General features: G+C 42.0%; 1 protein-coding gene across 1 annotated transcript; it reads right to left on the reverse strand.

Annotated features, from left to right (window-relative positions):
• Positions 1-581: 581 nt before the first annotated feature.
• Positions 582-15,319, reverse strand: xirp2b (xin actin binding repeat containing 2b). Its single transcript, XM_070976163.1, has 11 exons — positions 15,224-15,319; positions 14,442-14,570; positions 13,684-13,773; positions 13,328-13,385; positions 13,123-13,211; positions 5,876-12,316; positions 5,625-5,836; positions 2,785-5,507; positions 2,540-2,542; positions 1,559-1,689; positions 582-1,405 (listed from the first exon to the last, which is right to left on the reverse strand). The coding sequence occupies exons 1-10, from the start codon at positions 15,272-15,274 to the stop codon at positions 1,598-1,600; spliced, it is 9,888 nt and encodes a 3,295-aa protein (XP_070832264.1). The 5' UTR covers positions 15,275-15,319; the 3' UTR covers positions 582-1,405; positions 1,559-1,597.
• Positions 15,320-19,469: the final 4,150 nt, after the last annotated feature.

The raw sequence follows: 19,469 nt of genomic DNA on the forward strand, positions 1-19,469 counted from the left end.
TTACAAATGTCCAAAACAAACATGATTATCACCAGTTCACCTGTTTATATTATATACTTTCAATGTTATAAATAAAATCATTCCAAGATGCTTTTATGTAGAAGACGGCACACCAGGTGCTAAAAAAAGGCAAATGCAAAATTTTTTGTTATGTTGAAAGATAAACGCCCTGACAAAATAATACAACAGCAGAGTCCACAGACTTAAACTAGTTCCATGAACTGGCATACAGTAGCAAAAAATGGAGCGAATACAATAAACCGAGTAATTTTAGAATAAAACAAAAGGTGTGAAAATGGGGACAAATGACTATTTAAAATGACACTCATAGATTTTTATGGTATTATTTCCAAGAGCAGTGGGAATTGTGAGGCTTAGTCTAAACCTGACTAAACCCTACAAATTAATTACACCCAGAAATGTAAATCAAAACCAACATTGGGATCAATCTGCAGTCCCTATTTTATTTGATCTTAAATCTGTTGCGATGCTTTTCCGAGCTATCGTGTGTTTAATGTGTTGGCAAGACAAGGCAAACAACAGTTGTTAGAGCAATTAAAGCTGATCCCATTTTTGTAAAATCTAATTTAATCTTGATGTCAAGTGTTAAATGGTACATCAGTGTGAGTGCTGAACGTCAGGAAAAAACAAAACAAAAACAAAAACGAAATGCAGCAACTGCTTCATGTCCACGTCCTCTTTCCACTCTCTGTCTTCATCTCTCTACTGCCTACCTGCCTACTTACAGTTAATTACACTTACAACCTGCTTTCCCACTTGCACACCATTTACAAGTATATACACAACAAGTTTCCTCTCGTATTCCGACTTCTCATCTTCCCTTTTAAATCACTTAACTAAATGACCTTCAACCAAACACTTGCTTAAGTGCCAACAGGGCACTTCTTTCCTAGTATCTTCTAGTACCATCCCGCCTTTTGTGCTTCTTCTTTGTTTTTATGTGACTAAGCTGTGTAGTTGGGGGACTTCATTTCAAAGGACACTTCTGGGAACAGCCTTTCTGTGCTGGTGATTCTGTGACTTGGGGGAGTTGTCTGGAGGGGGCCACTGTGGTTTAGTAAGCTGAATGTCTTCCTCGATTTTAAAAGCTTTCTTTGGGGGATCGGCGTGTGGGGGCCAAACTACAGATATTTTATTGCAGTGTGGTTTGCTTTCATCACATGTTTTTGTCATTTCGTTCTCATCACTGTGTGTTTTTTCTACTGAACTTAGGCTGCTCATGGAATATCTATATTCAAGTTTCTCATCTGAGGGGATAGGTCCACCACTTCCTGTGGGAGGTTTCTGCCCAAGTCCATTATCGTAGCTCCCTTTGGACTTGAGGAGTTGTTTGTAATGGTGAAGACAGTAGAAATGTCCATGGAGAGAGACGTAATTTCCTAGGCTGCAAGAGGGAAGAAAATTCTTTCTTTTAGAGGCCAACCACATTAAAATCATAAAATAGTTTCTTCTATTTTTTGAATATGCTCTCATTAAAACAATGCATTGTTCAGTGGTGTCCATGGTGACCATTTATTTGAATAAATACTATATTTACCTTAATTTATTTCTGCAGTGCTCACAGCAGAAACAGGATTTATGGTACTTTTTTTTGTCCACTATCAGAGCATCCATCGGATAAGCTCTCCTCCGACATACCGTGCAGAGCTCCGACTTCGGAACTCGCGCCTGTTTGAAAGAGATAAAATGCAAATTATCTGACTCTGTTTTTTCCTCCTTTTTCCCAGGTGAAAAGCATTTCATTTGGGCTGCCTCACAATGCAACAACTGACACTTTTCTTTCATTCTTGGTAAGAATTTAATCTACAATGCAGTACATTAGGTTTGTATCCAGTAATGTATGTTTCATGCTCATTCATGCATTTAAATAAAACATTTACAGTGGTTATGAGAGCGAATGATTCAGCATATATTTCTTCAGGATTTTGTTTTACTCTCTCATCCACCTACACACATGCATGCACAGATATCCATGCATCTCTCAAGCACAATTTTGTGGTGTTTGTGAGCACTACAAATAAGCTGTCATTTGGTTCATTGGGAACCCTCAGCCAGCATATAGTGCAATTTTCCTGTTGGAAAGGTACATTAATGCTGGCTTTGTTCTGGTCAGCCAATGGACAGCCTCTTGAAAATATAGCATAGCTGCAGTGCTTATCATGACCAATTATGTTTAGAATGACATCATCCAAATCACATGCAATGTACAAAAAGTTCAACAAATTAATTTCATTCAAGGTCCACTTTTTTCCCCCAGAGCTTTCAAGTGAATGTCATGGCCTTCATTAGTGAATGAGTTGTTTGAGTTGCCATCACATGACATTTGGCTGTCATAAAAAGGAGGAAGTTCATTTTCTCTGTTGAAGGTTGGCATTGGATGTAAATGGTTTCTATTCAGCTTATTTGTCCAGTACTTTGGTTTATGACCAAACAACTGCAAACTAATTTCCATCAGCCTCAGCTGTACTTTGTGTTTAATGTTGATTAGTAAGTGTTACACTAAACCAAGAGGATTTACCTGCTAAACATCAGCATGTAGTTTAATCATTGTGAGCGTGTTAGCATGCTAACATCCACATTCAGCACAAAGCACTACTGTCCATACTGTAGCTAAGTAAAGTGTTGCAGAGCTGCTGGCATGGCTGCAGTCTTGTTGGTTATAGCCAACACTTTTTGCAAACACAACGCAGTAATTATAAATGCTGCATTCATTGATAGTCCACGCCATTAGTTTGTGCGGCTTCATGCTGTTTAGGTCTTTACCAGATAAGACAATCTTCGTTTGATGTGACACAACTTGTGATGTTGTCTCCTCAGAAACCGTGTAGCCAAGGCTCTTGAAAACTGTCTCGCTTTCTGTCCACGTTTTGTGGAAATTCCTCAGCAAACTCTCTGTCGCATCTTCATCGTAGGTCTGTGTCCGCCTCGCTGCCGCAGCTTTTCTTTTAACTGCATCAGCATAAGAAAAAGGAGCCTGCTGGGTTGACACACTCTCAGAGTGCTCAGTGACAGCTGTCCTTGTTCCAGTGACCTTGTTACCAAACTCATCAACATTTGAGAAATGTTCTGTGATTGAGTTGGTTTCAGAGAAGGCTGCCGGTTGTTCTGCTGCCACAGTTTCTACCTCGTTTTTCTGAGGAGGGAGGGGAGTGCTCTTCCGTGAGCCTCCCTTTGTCTCTTGAGGACTTTCCTGCTTTGAAGTGTCTGCTGTTGTTTCAGTCAGGCTTGACACAGGCTCCTCCTGATCCTTTTTCTCCTCTCTGAATGAGGAACTTTGCTCACCCAGTTCAAAAACATTTTTAATAGCCTGAATGTCAAAAGTTGGCATTTCCTGTTCCAGGATGTCTGCTTTCTCTTTGTCACAATCTGTGCTTTCAGAGTCATTGCGAAGCCTCTCTGTGAGTGGGATAAGCTCTTTTCTGAAATTTAATGTCTCTTCTGGTGATTCAAATTTGTTTACAAGACTCGACAAGTCCGCCTTGGGAAGCTCATCCTTTTCTTTGTTCTTATTTTCCTCCTCACACTCCTCCATGTCTGGGCCCAGTCGTTCGGGGATTGCAATGGGCTCCTTTCGCATATAGGTCTTATTAATTTCAGCCCTTTGAGCCTCTTCAAAAAATTCTCTTTTTTCTTTGACAGATGCAGATGATGGCTCTGAAATATCTGCTGCCTCAACAAGATCTGGGTCATTTTGACACAAAGGCATGTGGGTCTCTGACTTACTTTGTATTTCATTTGCATTCAAACCCTCTGAAATATTAACTTGATCTTCTTCTACATGTGGAGAATTTACATCAGCCTGCTGAGCATCCCCACATAAAGTCTTTTTGGGCTTTTCTGTAGCAGTCGATGTCACTGAGGCCTCCACAAGCTGGGACTCGATTTTAATCTGCCGATGGAATGACGCGGGCGATTCCACAATCTCCGATTTCTTCTCTGAGATTTGTTGGGACAATAGCGGTGGTGGAGTAACGCCGCGTGAGAGCTTGGCTGTTGTGTCTTTGAGTCTCGCCAGATTTTCTGCTCTGTCAAAAGTCGGGGAAGGTGTGATTCTCGTAAGGCGTGATGTTGGGGTGTCACACCTGCGTGGTGGCGGCGTGGGAGGTGTGGGTGGCCTGTGCAGCAGGGTGGGTGATGGAGTAACTCTCTGTGGGGAGTCAGTTCTTCGTGTGGATTCGATGGTGATAAACGTCGGCGAGGGAGAACGCATCCTTAGTGAGGGCGAGGGAGACCGAAGGTCGACAGACTTGCACTGACCCGCTTCTTCTTTCCTTCGTTCATGGGAGGTTTTTTTCTTTGTTTGGCTCTCAATTTTGGCAGAACCAATGCTGATCTTGGATATTCTCGGTGTTGCCCCACCGGAAGCAGACTTCTCACACACTGGCTCACATTCATGCTTCTCCAGCGTCTCATAATCCTCCATATCCACCAGTTTAGGCTCTGCCAGTTTCCTCATATGTGAAAGAATCTCAGAATTTGTCTGAGCGTCACTGTCCGCTGCAGATCCCTCCAGTTCACACTTTCTTTCTGGACTCATGAGCCAGTCTGGATCTGCACTGCACAGAATCTTCTCAGACGTAGTCTTTTCTGAAACACTTTGCTTCTCTGTGATGTGAGAGATTAATACTTGGACCTCTTGCCTCTGAGATTCCTCTGTTCTGCCTGTTGTGGACTTTACTAGTTCCTTTTGTTCTGACTCGCCTGTCACTGTAATTGGGACATCCCTACTTTCTTCTGGTGGTTCCTCTGCGCTCTGCTGAATAACTGTCACTCCTTTCTTCTTTTGAGCTCCCTTCACATGCTTTTGAACAGCTTCGTGTGGCTGGGAATTCTGATCATCTTTGCTTTCTGTGGTAATCACTTCTCTCTTCACTTGAATTTGCTCTTCTTTTACACTTTTGTGGATTTGGGCAACAGTTTCCTGAGTCTGGGGGGATTTTTCAGATGTTGCCGTCTTGGCTTCTATAACATCTGTGTTTGATTCGACAGAAATCTCTTTACCTTTACTGGGTTGTGCAACCCCTTTAGACTTTTTGGACCTCTTTTTCTTCTTTGCTGGAGATTCCGGTTGGCTGTCAGTTACGCTAACAGTAACAGCAGAGGCAGCAGCAGGAGAGGGAGTAACACTCTTACTCTTAATCCCCTGCTTTAACTCTGTCTTTACGTCTGTAGATTCACTGATCACTTTAACCTCAGCAGCTTCCTTCACTTCCACCTTGAAATCCTGTGAAACACTGTCTATCTCACTCTCATTGGAGGTTTTCGTCACTAATTGCTTTTCTTGCTTATTGTTCTTTTTCACCTTTTGGTTTGCTTTGCCCGTTTTTCCATTTGTATTGGCAGCTGCCTTTTCTGCTTGCATTGGCTGATCCAAAACTTTCTCTTGGCTCTTGGTAGGAGAACGATCAGTTTTCTTCTTGTTCCCACACTGTGGTGATTTGGACTTATTTTGGTCTGAGGTGACATTTTCTTTTTGGAAGGGCTGATTGCAAAGGTCAGCAGGTGCTTTCGGTGCTGTATTATCTTTTGTCTTCTTATTCTCAGAGGCAGGTTCAGGTTTTACTATTTTTACAGGGATTTTATCAAAATGCATTTCATCTTCCCTCTGATCTTCGGATTTGTAGGAGGCCGTTGTTTTCTGATTTTTGGAATCATTTTTCCTATCAGCCGCCATGTTTTCTGTTTTTGCGGCATCAGTGATTGACGTCTGGACTTTGTCAGCCATAATGGACTGAGCCGACTGCTTGGAGGAAACAGAAACAGTTTTCTGTGTACTCGTATGCATCTGCTGTCTAACAGCTGACACAGACGAGGTCTTTTGAACAGAGACAACCTTAGAAGTCTCATTAGAGACAATTTGCTGTTTAGCAGAGGATGTAATCATTGAATCTGTGAGGGCTTTCTCCTGACTACTGCTGACAGTGCTCTGGGTGGCATTTGAGACTACAACATGCTTGGAAAAATTACATGATCGGGAGTCTGAATGAACACTCATTGCCATCTTTTCAGCTGTCACCATTTCTGATGTGCTGTTATTTGACTGCTCTGTGTCAAAGGTGGAAAGCATTTGAAGAGCGGCAGTGACTGAGTCATGTATGTAAGTAGGTGTTGGAGTGGTTGGGGGGGTGTTTTCCTCCTTCAGCTTCCGATACTTTTCTTCTGCTTTTATCAATGGAGTATTAAATTTACTCACTGGCCCTCTCATTGAGGGTGGAGGAGAGGGTGGAGGGGTGAATTTCATGTAAGGCTTCTTTAACCGTTGTGGTGACTCAGGGGGTGGTGGGATTTCACATGGACCAGTTTTTGATGTAGTTTTCGACTGGTTCTGGCTCATTTCGACCACTTTCTCTGATGTAACCTCCACATGTTGTGTTTTTCCGATTTCCACTTTAGACTCCAGCTTCGGGACCGGGTGTAAAGCAGGACCTTTCACTTTTTTAACCGTCATCTTTTTTGCTTTTGCTGGTGAAGGATGAATTGCCTGTGCTGGCATGCTCTCCAGCTCCTGTTGAGATGGAGGAGGTGGGAGGAAGTCCTGCTCGCTGGTGAGAGGTGGTGGAGGAGGAGGAAGGTGATCAATGTCAGAATCAACAGAGGGAAGAGGGGGAGGAGGAAGGTCAATGTCTACTACTGGTGGAGGTGGAGGTGGAAGAGGCAGATCAGACTCTGGTACTTTTAGGATGTAAGTATCAGTTGCAACTTTGGTTTTATCTACTTTTATCATTCCCTTTGTGCTCGACTTTAGATTCCGAAACTCTGTCTTTAACGTTTTGATTCCGTGGTTTTGGGTAATCGTTTTATGCTTCACCACATTTGTTGATTGCTGAGCAGACTGCTCCACAGAGCTTGACCTTGTCTGAACTATTTCAGTTTCGTTAGAGACAGAATGATTTTCTTTTGATGTTTTAACTAAATTAGCAGTTTTTATCTTCTGTATGTTCCTCTGTGCATCAGCCGTTAGGTTTTTAACTGGAGGGCTCTGCTTGACTCTGACTCTTCTGTATGCTCCGAGTTTGACTTTGGGAGTTGCACGCTGTGCTGTTTGCAGCAAAGATTTAATAGTGCCTTTAACATCACCCTTTATCACTTCTTCTTTCTCCAGCTGGGTTTGCTCCTGCGTCTCATATAATGACTTAATTGACATCTTGACGTCACCCTTTACGTCCTCCTCGAGGCTTGGGCTCCTCTGCATCCTCGGTGAAGGTGGAGGCTCCATTAAGAGCTGAATTGTTCCTTTGACATCTCCCTGGACATCTGTCCCCTGCTGACACTTTCTCCTCTCGATGGAGGCATCATGTAGACTTTGCATTGCTATGCGAATATCACCCCTGACAATTTCTTCCTTTTCCACCTCCCTCATGGTTTGTTTTGCCAGCTCCAGAGATTTGAGTGTGGCCTTCACATCTCCAGAAACTAAATCCTCCACAACAGCTTCAGCTCTGGATGTTGCAGACTTCTCGAGAGATCTCAGAGCCCCTTTGATATTTCCTGGGATAATATCTGGCTTCTCCACCTCCTTATGCCGCTTTTGAGCCCTTTCCAGGCAACGCAGGGCTTTCGGTATGTTGCCTTTCACCACCTCCTCTTTCTCCACAACAACTGTCTGATTCGCTGATTCAGACAATGAATTCAAAGCAGCTCTCAAATCACCTTTGACTATGTCCTCCTTCTGGAGTCTTTCCAGTGAAACTGTTGGCTCTGACATGAAAACTTTCACTGTGTTGTGAACATCACCGGGTATAACGTCCTCCACCGTGCGCTCAATTTGCATTTGGTTACGACCAAGGATGAGTTTTGTGCCCTTGATGTCGCCTCCGACGATTTTCTCTTTTTCTGCTGTGTTTGGAGTCTCATCAGGTTCTAAATGGAGCTGTTTAAGATAGTCGAGAGATCCAGATTCAATGCATGTGGAGTAAAAGTTGACATTTCCTTTTTCAGTGGCATCTACCTTTATCTTCACTGCGTGATCTGCCTTGTCTGAGCTGGACAGTTTTTGAAGAGTACTCTTTATATCCCCTCGTACAATGTCCTCTTTTTCAACATTAACATTCTCTTGTTTATTGAGAAGGGCGTATAATGTCATCTGCACGTCTCCTTTCTCGTCCTCCTGGATGAGTATTCCGTGTTTTGCTGACTTGTCCTCATTGAAAAGATTGTTTATTGCTTCCCGGATGTCACCTGTTAATATTTCCTCCCTTTCAATACTGCTGTCTCTCTCCTGGTTGAATAGTTGCTGCACTGTTGAACTGATATTACCCTTCTCTTCTGAATCTATGACTATCTGATTCTCCTTTATTTCCTGTCTGTTCAGTAGGTTCATCATAATAGTCTGCAGATCCCCCCTAATGACTTCCTCTCGTTGTATCTCTGGAGCCTGCTTATTCATTAGCTGGTATTTTGCCATCCTAACATCACCAATTTCATCAGCTTCAATGAGTACTCCCTTTGACTTCACCATTTCCTGACTATAGAGTTCCTCCAGAGTTCCCTTGATGCTCTTGCCCAGGATTTCAGTCCTCTCTATTTTTGTCTCATTAAAGTTGTCAAATGGTGTCGTCTCAAAGAGCCACGTTGTAGTCTTTACATCCGCTCTGGAAATCTCCTCTTGAGTCACGGTCACATGATCTTGGTCCTCATTTATCTCTTTAATATGGTCAAGAGGATTTTTCTCAAAGAGCCAGACTGACTGTTTAACATCTCCCTTTGCGACTTCCTCCTTCTTAACTGTTTCAATGAGATTTTCTGAGCTCATGCTTCTTATTTTGTCAATGGACTGTGTTTCAAATCTCCATTTCGCAGACCTTACATCACCTTTCTGTATTTCACTCACACTGACCGTTCTAACAGATTCCTGTGACAGAGTGTCAGACTCGAAACGATCTTTGTTCATCCTCACGTTGCCTCCTTGAATATCATCCACAGTTTTTATTAAAGCTTTCTTTTCTTGAGCAATCCTGTCCAGAGGTTGTGTCTCAAATTTCCACTTGGCAGAGGTGACATCTCCTTTTTGCACGTCCTGCTGTGTGACAGATTTAATTACATAAACCTCATCTGTGTCCTTGATAGCGTCGAGGGGCTTAGTTTCAAACAGCCACCGGGCTCCAACGACATCTCCTCGTGTTACTTCTTCACTCGTGACAGTGGTGACCTCGTGGTAAAGGCCCTCTTTGTCCTGAATGGCATACAGGGGCTGACTTTCAAACATCATGGTGTAATTTCTCACATCGCCCTTCTCAACTTCATCCTGGACAATTTTTCGTGTTTTCATCAGTGTGTCTGCCTCAGAGGATGTCTCCTGAATTTTATCTAAGGAGTAGGTCTCAAAAATGAAACGGCCCTTATCTACATCTCCTCCTTGTACATCCTTCACTGTGCGGCTGCTCATAGATTCCTCATGGCTATCATGTATTGCGTCTATGGACTGGTTTTCAAAGAGCCATTTGCAGTTTACCACGTTTCCTTTTTGTATGTCCTCAGTCTGAACTCTCTTGAGGTTTTGCATAACTTCCTCAGACGTTGAAGTCATGATGTCGCATGTTTGGTTTTCAAAAATGTATTTCATTCGTGACACATCTCCAGATGCGATATCTATCTCAGTGACACGCTTAAAAGAGCCCGTCTCCTCCCCGGTGAGGTTCTCCAGTTTCTCTGTCTCGAAGAGAAAACAAGCCATTCTTACATCTTTTCCTCTGATGTCCTCTTGATTCACACTGCATGTTTTCAGAATGGTCTCTGTCTCGTCATGGATAGTATCAATTGCTTGTGTCTCAAAAAGCCACGTGCAGGTTTTGACGTCTCCCTTTTGCATTTCTTCAGATTCATTTTCACCCTTTAACTCCACTCTGTCATACAAGATATCCATTGGTTTTGTCTCAAAAAGCCACTTGCAGGTTTTCACGTCACCCTTCACAATTTCAAGATTTTTGCTTGACCCCACAACTTCTTCATCGTCAATATTGCTGAAGTACTTAATACCATCAAGGGGCTGTGTTTCAAACAACCACTTTGCAGTTTTAACATCACCAGACTCTATTTCTTGCTTGGATAAGCCTTTGATGATTTGGTATTTATCAATGCTTTCATCAAACTGGTCAATGGGTCTCGTTTCAAACATCCACTTGCATGTTGTTACATCTCCACTTACAACCTCTTCACGACGCACTGTTTTCACCTCGTGGAAGTGCCCTGAGCTGTCCTGCATGGCATACAGTGGAGTAGACTCAAAGAGGTTTTTATTTGATTTCACAGCACCGGATGTTACACCCTCTATGAGAATCTTTTGAGATTCATCCCTCCTGTTTAAATCTGTGCTCTCAAAGATTTGCTTGTAGTTTGAGACGTCCACTTTATCAATTTCTTCAAGGTCTATTGTTCTGACGATGTCCTTCTTTTCCTCTCTAATCTGCTCCAAGGGCTGGCTTTCAAATCGCCATTTCTGATGTCGAACATCACCCCTCTCCTCATTAAGTGCTCCTGTTTTTTTCAGTTTGCCAACCTCTGGAAGCTCTTTCAGCTCCTCAGTTGGAATCGTTTCAAAATAATGTCTGGCTGATCTCACGTTACCTGCAATAATTTCCTCCTTTGTCATGGGCAGACTATTTGAATCATCTTTTAAAGTATCCATTGGCTGGGTCTCAAACACCCAGCAGTTCTTGCGAACATCTGCCCTGCAGCTTGTGCCATCCTCCTGTGTGAGGTCGTCCTCAACATTCACAGTGCGAGTAACCTCTTTCTTCCCCTCTCTTATGTGCTCCAGAGGATGACTCTCAAAGCGCCACTTCTGGTGTCTCACATCCCCTTTCATTTCTCCATTCGCTGTTGCCTTTTGAAGTTTTCCGACCTCAGGGCCAGTCTTCCTCTCTGCTTGAGGACTGCTTTCAAAAAAGTGTCTTGCAGATCTAACATTACCCCCGATAATTTCTTCAATAGACTGGGATCTCGCATTGGAGTCATCCTTCAGAGAATCCATTGGCTGGGTTTCGAACACCAAGCAGTGCTTGCGCACATCAGCTCCAATGATCTCTTGATTCTCCATATTTGAGCTTTCCCACTCAGTTAGAGAATTTAATGTCTTTATCTCAAACAACCACCTGCCCCAGTCTCCCTTATTGCTGTCCTCCATGGAAAGACTACACACAAGTTTCAAAGATGTAGGTTCTGTGTTTGTCCTGTCCAGGGGTTGGGTATCAAAAAGCCAACGTGAAGCAATGGAGTTTTCTAATTCAGTCTCAATTTTACGCACAGACTTAATCTCCAGCATTTGGCTTGACTGTCCCATAATGATGCATTTAAACTGAGTATCAAAAGTGGTTGTAACAGTTTTCCTTTCACCATTAATTTCCTCTAACACTGACCTTAGGCTCAACAGGTGGCTCTCATCAATGGTCTCGGTGTGTCCGAGGCTTTCCATGTACTTATTGTCGATCATGTAAATGGTAGCATTCCCATCCTCCTCTGTGAACACAATCTCTTTTGTTAAATCCTCCTCCTTGTGCATTTTATTTAGAGTGTCCATTGCCTGGGTTTCAAAAAGCCAGGCTGCAGCACGGACATCCCCTTTATCAAACTTGTTGAATTTGTTTTTATAGTCTGTCGAGCTGATATTGTGTGAACTCAGCTCGTCCATTGGCTTGGTCTCAAACATCCAAGCTGTGCGTCTCACGTCTTTTCCAAGAATGATTTCCTTTTGAGTTATTTTGTTGTTGTCGTCCTCATCATTAGGAGCTTCATCTTTAATGGTGTCCAGTGGCTTATTTTCAAACATCCATCGCATTGTCTGCACCTCCCCGGGAAGAATCTCTTCCCATTCCCCGTATTCTTCGTCATTGATCTCATCGGGGCTACTGTCATCTTCCTCATACATGTACACTTGGCTCTCCAACTGGTTGTTCTCAGTTTCATTGTAATCACTGTAGTACTCCTTCTCGATATTCTTACGAACCTCAGGATGAATGTGCTTGTAAAGACGTTTCAGCTCGTACATGCTCCTCTGCTTGAAGTAAGCCTCTCTGTTGAGTGGGTATTTTGGGGGGTTTGCTGGTTCTCGGGGCTCAGGTGAGTATTGGCATGCTGGAATATTTTGACTGTCTGATGGCATTTGTAGTAAGTCTGGAGGTGGGGGTGGAAGATAGTCAGAATCCTCAGCTGGTGGGGGCGGAAAATCCTCATAATCCATCACTGCAGCCAGTGTGTCTTCTGTTGTCTCAGTCGCAGATGCTTCATACGCTTCACTAGTCACTGTGTTGTTTTGAGTCACATTTGAGGACCACTTAGATCGATTGATGTCACGTTCAATCTTTTTATGGAACAAAAATGATATTTGCGGGTAAATAACTATAAATCTGTCACATTATCCATACTTATATATACATTACATATGACCTCGTCGTAACACTTGCAGATAAAGTCGTAAAAATGAGACCATAAAACTCTTACATAGCAGTCAGTCCCAGGTTTATGGTACTGTGTGAATAAATTTCTTATTTTGCTATTTGCAGCCACAAATCAATAAATCACTCCAATGTGTTATATAAAGTTAGAATCCTTAAGATTTCCATGACATCAAGCCCTGTAGTTAATACTATTTATGGCTTGCACTTTTTAAGCAGTAGCAATTCAAAGTATTTACACCCTGATATTACCTCTCTAAATAGAAATGTCATTGTTAGTAGTGGAGTCAGCACAATGTTAAGTTACCACTAATGCAAACCAAAGAGTCCCATGGGAGGGCTTTTATTTTGAACTAGCCCTAAGAAACAGTGTATTTGTCACTCAAGTTAGCGCTGACAACGCAATTTTCTGTATTTTATTTTTTGTCACTTAGTTAAATGCTTTTTTTTAGTGACATCTTTATTAAAACCGTTTTTTTTAACTGCACTGTAACCAGAAATCCTGCACCAGTTGGTCTTTAGCTGTAGAGGAAGGTGCTCAAATAATGTTTGCTGAAGTAGTTAACTGCACTTGCTGTTATCACCATTAACCACAGATGTCGCCAAATCAACCAGGACTAAAATCTTATGGATTACAACTTGATATATATATATTTTATCTTTTCCTTCATATTTTCAATAATTTGGTCTGTCAGTGAAAGGAGATGCTTACCTTAATTGGTTTGTGTGGAGCAGCTTCTTCTATTGTTCTTTCAAAGTGATCCCTCAGTTCTTTTGTAGTGTACCTGGGAAAGTCCTCTTCTGAAAGCCAGCACAGATATAAGTATTATGTTATAAGTATTATGTTCAGGCCTTAAATTTGTCAGGCAGTGACAGTGTAAAATACAGAGAATAAAAATATCTAAATGACATCTTACCCGTTTCATTTTGATGGTTTTCATAACTTGATTCCAAGTTATTGTTGCTGTATGACACCTGTGTATTTAAAATGAAAAATGGCAAAAAGATGTTACTGATGAGAAAAACTGCTCAGAGAAGTACAGAAATTCAACCACTTTCCTATGAATGCTACACATTTTTCAATTGATTATAACATTTAAATCTCAGCCCAATCTGTCTACTACTAAGACTATTCAGCAAACCTTAATTACACAAATCAGATTGGAGTTAAAGTTTTATCTCAACAAGGGAATCAAAGAGTTTAGCTCATTAGAAAAGTTTCATCCAACTGTGTTGGACCTCAGCGACCTCAGTGACAGAGAGTGTTCAGTACCATTGTTTCTTGGTTGAAAAGTAGCTGCTGACTGCCTGGGACGACCTGCCTGCTGCTGCTTGACACTGTCACCTCTGAGTCTGACGTTTCCTGTGAAGATGGAGATAGTGGTTACCAAATGCAGGGAAATATGTGAGCATGCCACACAAACACGCATTCACACTGATGCTTTCTCTGTCTCATTTCACAGCATTGCTCGCCTTATCATATCTGCAGATGTGAACTTACTCCACTGCAATTTACTCCACCAGCCGAAGCTTAATAGCACACAACTGAATACCATGCAGAGAAGATGCTAGACCAGATTGCTGAGTGCAGTTTGAAATGACTAATCACAGATGGAGGCAAGATGACAAAGAATCTGTCAAGCTGTTCACTCACACTGTACCACTGCAAAATAAAGAATAGGACGAGTCTCTTCCATTGCTTTGCTAAGTTTCTATCAATCAAATAGAGCTGCAATTTAAGTGTTGCGAAAGCGCCCTGGAGGTTTTCATGAAAACTGTTAGAAATGTCAAGTTATGTCTGTAACTTTAAACCCGCACACTCTCCTCTGGTACTGGTGCAATAAGATGCAATAAGACCCTAAGTGTTAATATTCAGCTTAAATGTGCATACTCTCACTTGCAAAGTTCGCCATGCAGTGACGTGGATGGAAAGCTAAATGTAAGGATGCAAATATAAACATGCTCAGCTCGGAAGACCGCAGTCATCTCTCTCGTGCTCTCAGCCTGATGAACGTATACACTGTGTTCTACCTGCACAGCTCTGTGATGAAAATGGAACTGGGTTACATTGTGTGAGGTTGCAGTTTCCTGGGTCTCAAATTGTTTCCTCACACTGGCAAGTCCCCCAGGCAGGGAACAGACCTCCGACTCCTCCATGACCTAATGAAGCAGGAAATATCATTAGCTGCCTCCACTTCCTCACGACCTGAAGTCAAGCTGATGCTTAATAGGGATACTCTCTCCGCTATGCATGCAGTGCAGGCCGCTGTCAAAAGTGATGCAGATAATGCTTCGTGCTGTTTGTTTCCTCTCTCTACAGACACACACAAACTCTCACTGCATTTTGTTTTTGTTAATGGCTTAAAATTTACATGAGGAACTGTGAGAGCTCTTTCAAAGTGAAGCCAACAGTACTTTATGTTTTCTGCAACCTTCCTCTATATTCTGCTCTGTGCGGGGGGTCTCATGTTTCCCTTCTATTTATATATGCACTACATAAGCAAGACTGCTGACCCCCTTCCCCAGCTGCAGAACTGCCAACACCTCCAGTAACACTGCGTGACAACACCATCAATAATGGTGACAATACCAGCAGAGTACAGCTCAGCTACTGTGCAACCCTGGATGCTCCGAAGCAGCTAAAGATTTAACTATATAACACACAACAGGAAAGCAAGCAAACCAAAATAACTGATCACAGAAAGTTGGCTCCTAATTACATAAATGTTCCTCTCAATGCAGGCAGCTCTGCCAGATAGTGTAGCTACATGTTGTAGCTGACACAATACATGTCCGTGCACGAGCTAAAGTACCCCGCTGGGGATGGTGGTGTCTGCTCGCTTGGAGACAGCTGCCTGGTACATGGCCTCACAGTTGGTCAGTGGGATGACCTCTGAGTCCACAGAGTGAATCCGGTTCCTCTGGTTAAAACCTCTTTCAGGAAATCCTGCCCTGGTTCCAACCTGCACTGCCAGCAGCTACAGCACAAACAGCCAATTAACACAACTGTTCCAATGCTTCTTACCGTACATGTGTTATTTGGTGTCATCTAATTATTAAGAGGTAAAATGCAATACTTAACAGTGCAAACAGATGCAACTAAAGCACTGGCAAGGGTGTCAGAAGCTTTAATGTTTGTGTCGTAGTTTTGTTTTTAAAAACAGTACGGAGAAGGGACTTTAACAATATAAGCTTGATCTAACATGTTTCACTAAATTCCAAATAACATGGTTCATACGGTGATTATTCTACATTTGTATATGAATCATAAATTATTCAATGTAAATGCACATTAAAGCACCAGTCTGATAATGAAATGTTTAGATTTTTTTTAATCAAATTTGTCATATTTGAATTTCATGCATATATTGATTAAGACAATAAAATGTGAGCCATACCAATTTGAGATAATGCTTTAAAGGTGCTGTAAGTGTTAAATGATGCCTTGTAAGTGATATAAATGCAGCGATATTCCTTAAACCTGTTTTTTGTCTAATCTTTCGCGGTTTCAGCGATCTCCTTGGATTAACAGTGCACCCCAGGGGTTAGATGGGTCCATGAGATGGTCATTCACATCACATTGTGTTTTAAGGAGGGCCGTGACTTACATAAAAAGTCATTGTGCTACCACTTATATTTTATTAATAAAGGCTCTGGTGGTAGCCTATACTCCCAATCAACATAGAAATGTATCATGGGTTTTAAAGCTGCTCATCCAGGAAGTAGTTTTAGTCCTCATTAAGAATCTCCCTTTTCATTTTAGGCATAATTGGACTTTATTAGAGTTTATGTCTGAAATTGCATCAACCAGCAGTCCAGAGGCGAAGGAACATTACCGTTAACCTGCAGGGTATTGCAATGTGCTTAAAAGACAGTTAATAAGATAATTAACTCTTCCAACTGTAAACATCCACAGACTCCATATCCAGCCAGTTGCTGACACACCATTTTTGTCTGTTTGTGAAGTATTCACACCTCAGTTCTTGTGGATAGAAATGTGCTGATGCAAATAAGAGGAATGAAATATGAATACAGACTGTTTCAAAGTTTGTTCAGAGCAGCATCATAAGACTATGCATTACTCTGAAGACTAAATCTTCATCTCTGCTCTGCTCTGCTCTGCTCTGTGGTGAATTGGCACTACACTTGGAGCCATGTGTGTATGCGACTCATTGTAACATCAAGAATAATGTCAACAAAAGCTGCCAGACTGCCGATGTGAGATTATATTTCACATCTGTAATATTTTTTTCTGGCTGCACAGGACAGACTTAATCACAGTGCATCATGTTGAAAATATTGAAAACTCAGTGAAGTACAGAGTCAATGAAACACCAAATCAGATCCAAACACACCGGTTTTTACACCGTTGAGTTACAGATAGCTAAAGGTGATTAACTATTTAGAAATAAGCAGAATTGTGGGCTCTGGAACCTGAAACTTGTAACCCATTAATGACGCTCTCTAAATTTCATTGCAAAAAGACATTTTAGAACAACTACTGGTGCATTGCAGTGTTGTTACTGCTTTCCATTGGCATGTTTACTTACCATTTTTGACTTGTAGCCTACCAGTGTGGGATGATCTATTTTAGCCCTGGAGGGATGGTGGTTATGTTTGTGCAAACCAATCAGTCCATGAAGATAGATCATGGACATAATACACAAATCTTAAGAGTTTTAGTTTCTTACAGTACATACATCATTTAGCGCAAATCTTTATCAGTGGAAAATTCCAGGTAGTCACTGACTCATAGACTGTAAATTATTGTGGTAGGAAATAAAATTTGCAGCCAAAAAAAATCTGTCAACAGTCTGAGGCTATCTCATGACATGTTAGGCTGGGCTGAGAGCTCAAATAACAAGAAAGTGAAGTAATCTAGGCGCCATGTACTTGCAAAAATAAATCAAGCCTATTTTAAACTTAACCATGAAGGGTCGTGTTTCTCAGTGAGATGTAGAGGAAAGCTGTAGGTCAAGGTTTTCCTTTACCAAAGCTTTTAGATAGCCTGCATTGATAACCTTATGTTTGCGCCTTTATTTGTAATTACTCTTCAGTATTTCTCATTTCAGGGCTTGCCCAGCGATGAGGAAGTAGGGCGACAGAACACCTGGAGGTATGATCCTTGGTACAAATAACTCAGAACCATATATTTGGAATTAGTTAAAGAAAACCTAATCTCTCCTGAAGCTAAAAATCCAGAGTTGATTTAACGTTTTAGTCACAGTTTATTTTCCCACAGGTCTGACATAAGATTTAGATTTTGCCTCTGTATCCTGTATCATGAGTGGAAGTGCACTCAGCATGAGGACAATGTTGATGAATTTGAGAGTACAATCAAGAATTCAGTGACAGCCTTTCATGTGTTTCTCTGCTGACATCAAAAAGAGATTTTGGAATGTATTACATTTTATGCATGCAAAATTATTCACACAAAAAATCTGATTTAAAAAGCCAAAATCCTTCACATATTTCTACAAAATTCAGCTCAACACAAACACCGCTCTCAGAGTGCGCATCACCTACCAGGAAGGGAGGATGATGCGTTTGAAAAATATGAGCTCAACAGGTAGAAATCCCACACAAAGGCCTCTGCACCCCCGGCCTGCAGGGTCTCTCCAAGCCAATAGCAAATCCCAGTCCGTGTTGGAGACCAGCTCCAGTGCTATGTGTTCACCTCTGTCCAACGAGCAGACAGTGACAGCTGATTTTATTTTGGACCCTCCGCCCACTTGCAAAAGATGGGCCTTGGGTGTTTTTTTTTAGAGGGCGAGGCCCCGCATGTCAGGTCCCCAGAAAATCCATATGGAAGTACTTCCTGTGACTCCTCTGCAGACGTTTGTGTACTAATAAATCAGGTCACCCTGGTTTCATCATCACAGCTTCCATCAGAGTGCACCACATATTCCAGCAGCTGTTACCGCCTGTCATGATACGCCAAACTATGCACATACAAGGCACAACAAATATTCTGAGTATTTCTCTTGATTTGCTGCTTCTGTTTATGCCCAAGCATTGCAAAGTGGATGCTGGGCAGTTGCAAATTCAAGTGACAATAAATGGTGGTGAAATGTGTTGGCCATGAGCTGTGCTTTGCAGTCGGTCTGAAATGGGGTCAGTGATGTAATGCTATTTGTTGAAGAGAGGAGGGTTAAGGGGGCCGTAAATACGACAAGAGACACCTCTGAGTGTGGAGGAGCTAGCCAGCTCATCTTGTTTGGCTCAGCTGGAGACGGTGGCGCCAGCCTGACTCTGGTATCTCATGGAAGCAGGGCCAGTGTTTGGAGACCAGACATGTCTGCCAGGCATCTGCATGACCCCTTCATCCACAGTATGTGTAACTCATACCTGCGCTTCCACAGACCACCTGTTATAAAGAGACACTCTGGGTTTCCTAGTCCCGCCAAACCACACCAGACTGCAAAGCAAAAGATCCTGGGAGCCTGTTTTCCTGATCAATTAAAATGTAGGTTAATGTGATTCTGGCATTACTCTGGAGAGCAAAATGTTTGTTGTGAATACACTGAAGGAAAGTCACAATCACTTCTCTGACGAACCCGAACATGAACGAGAAAAAGAAGAAAATCTGAATATTTGTGTTTCGAGGTCTCATGTTCTTTTCATGTTGACCCTGCATTATTCAGCTCGAAGCCAGTCCTCTGTGATCCATAGCAGAGTTAAGCCAAGCAGGCAGGGTGAAAGGAAAGAAAAGCTGTTTAATTCACTTTCTCTCTTTCTCTCGCACACAGATACATGCACACACTGACAAGGAGCACTGCCAGCTCAGAACATAAGAAGAGATTTCCATCTGATACTATAGTCTTACATATTAGCAGCCACTTACACAAGAAGAAAAGTCCAGTCTGAGGAACATTAAGCTAAATATTTTAGTGACAGCATCTTTTGCCACATCTTCAGCCGAACTGGAGTTCAAATCTATTCAGGACGTGCTGAATGACAATCAGCATTTGTACAGTTCTGTGTTATAATAAGCCTTTTGGTCTATAAAGTCTAAAACGGAGGCAACATGATGTACAAAGAGAAAATTCAAGATAAAGC

Source organism: Chaetodon trifascialis, chromosome 12, assembly GCF_039877785.1.
Source record: "Chaetodon trifascialis isolate fChaTrf1 chromosome 12, fChaTrf1.hap1, whole genome shotgun sequence".
NCBI lineage: Eukaryota > Metazoa > Chordata > Actinopteri > Chaetodontiformes > Chaetodontidae > Chaetodon > Chaetodon trifascialis.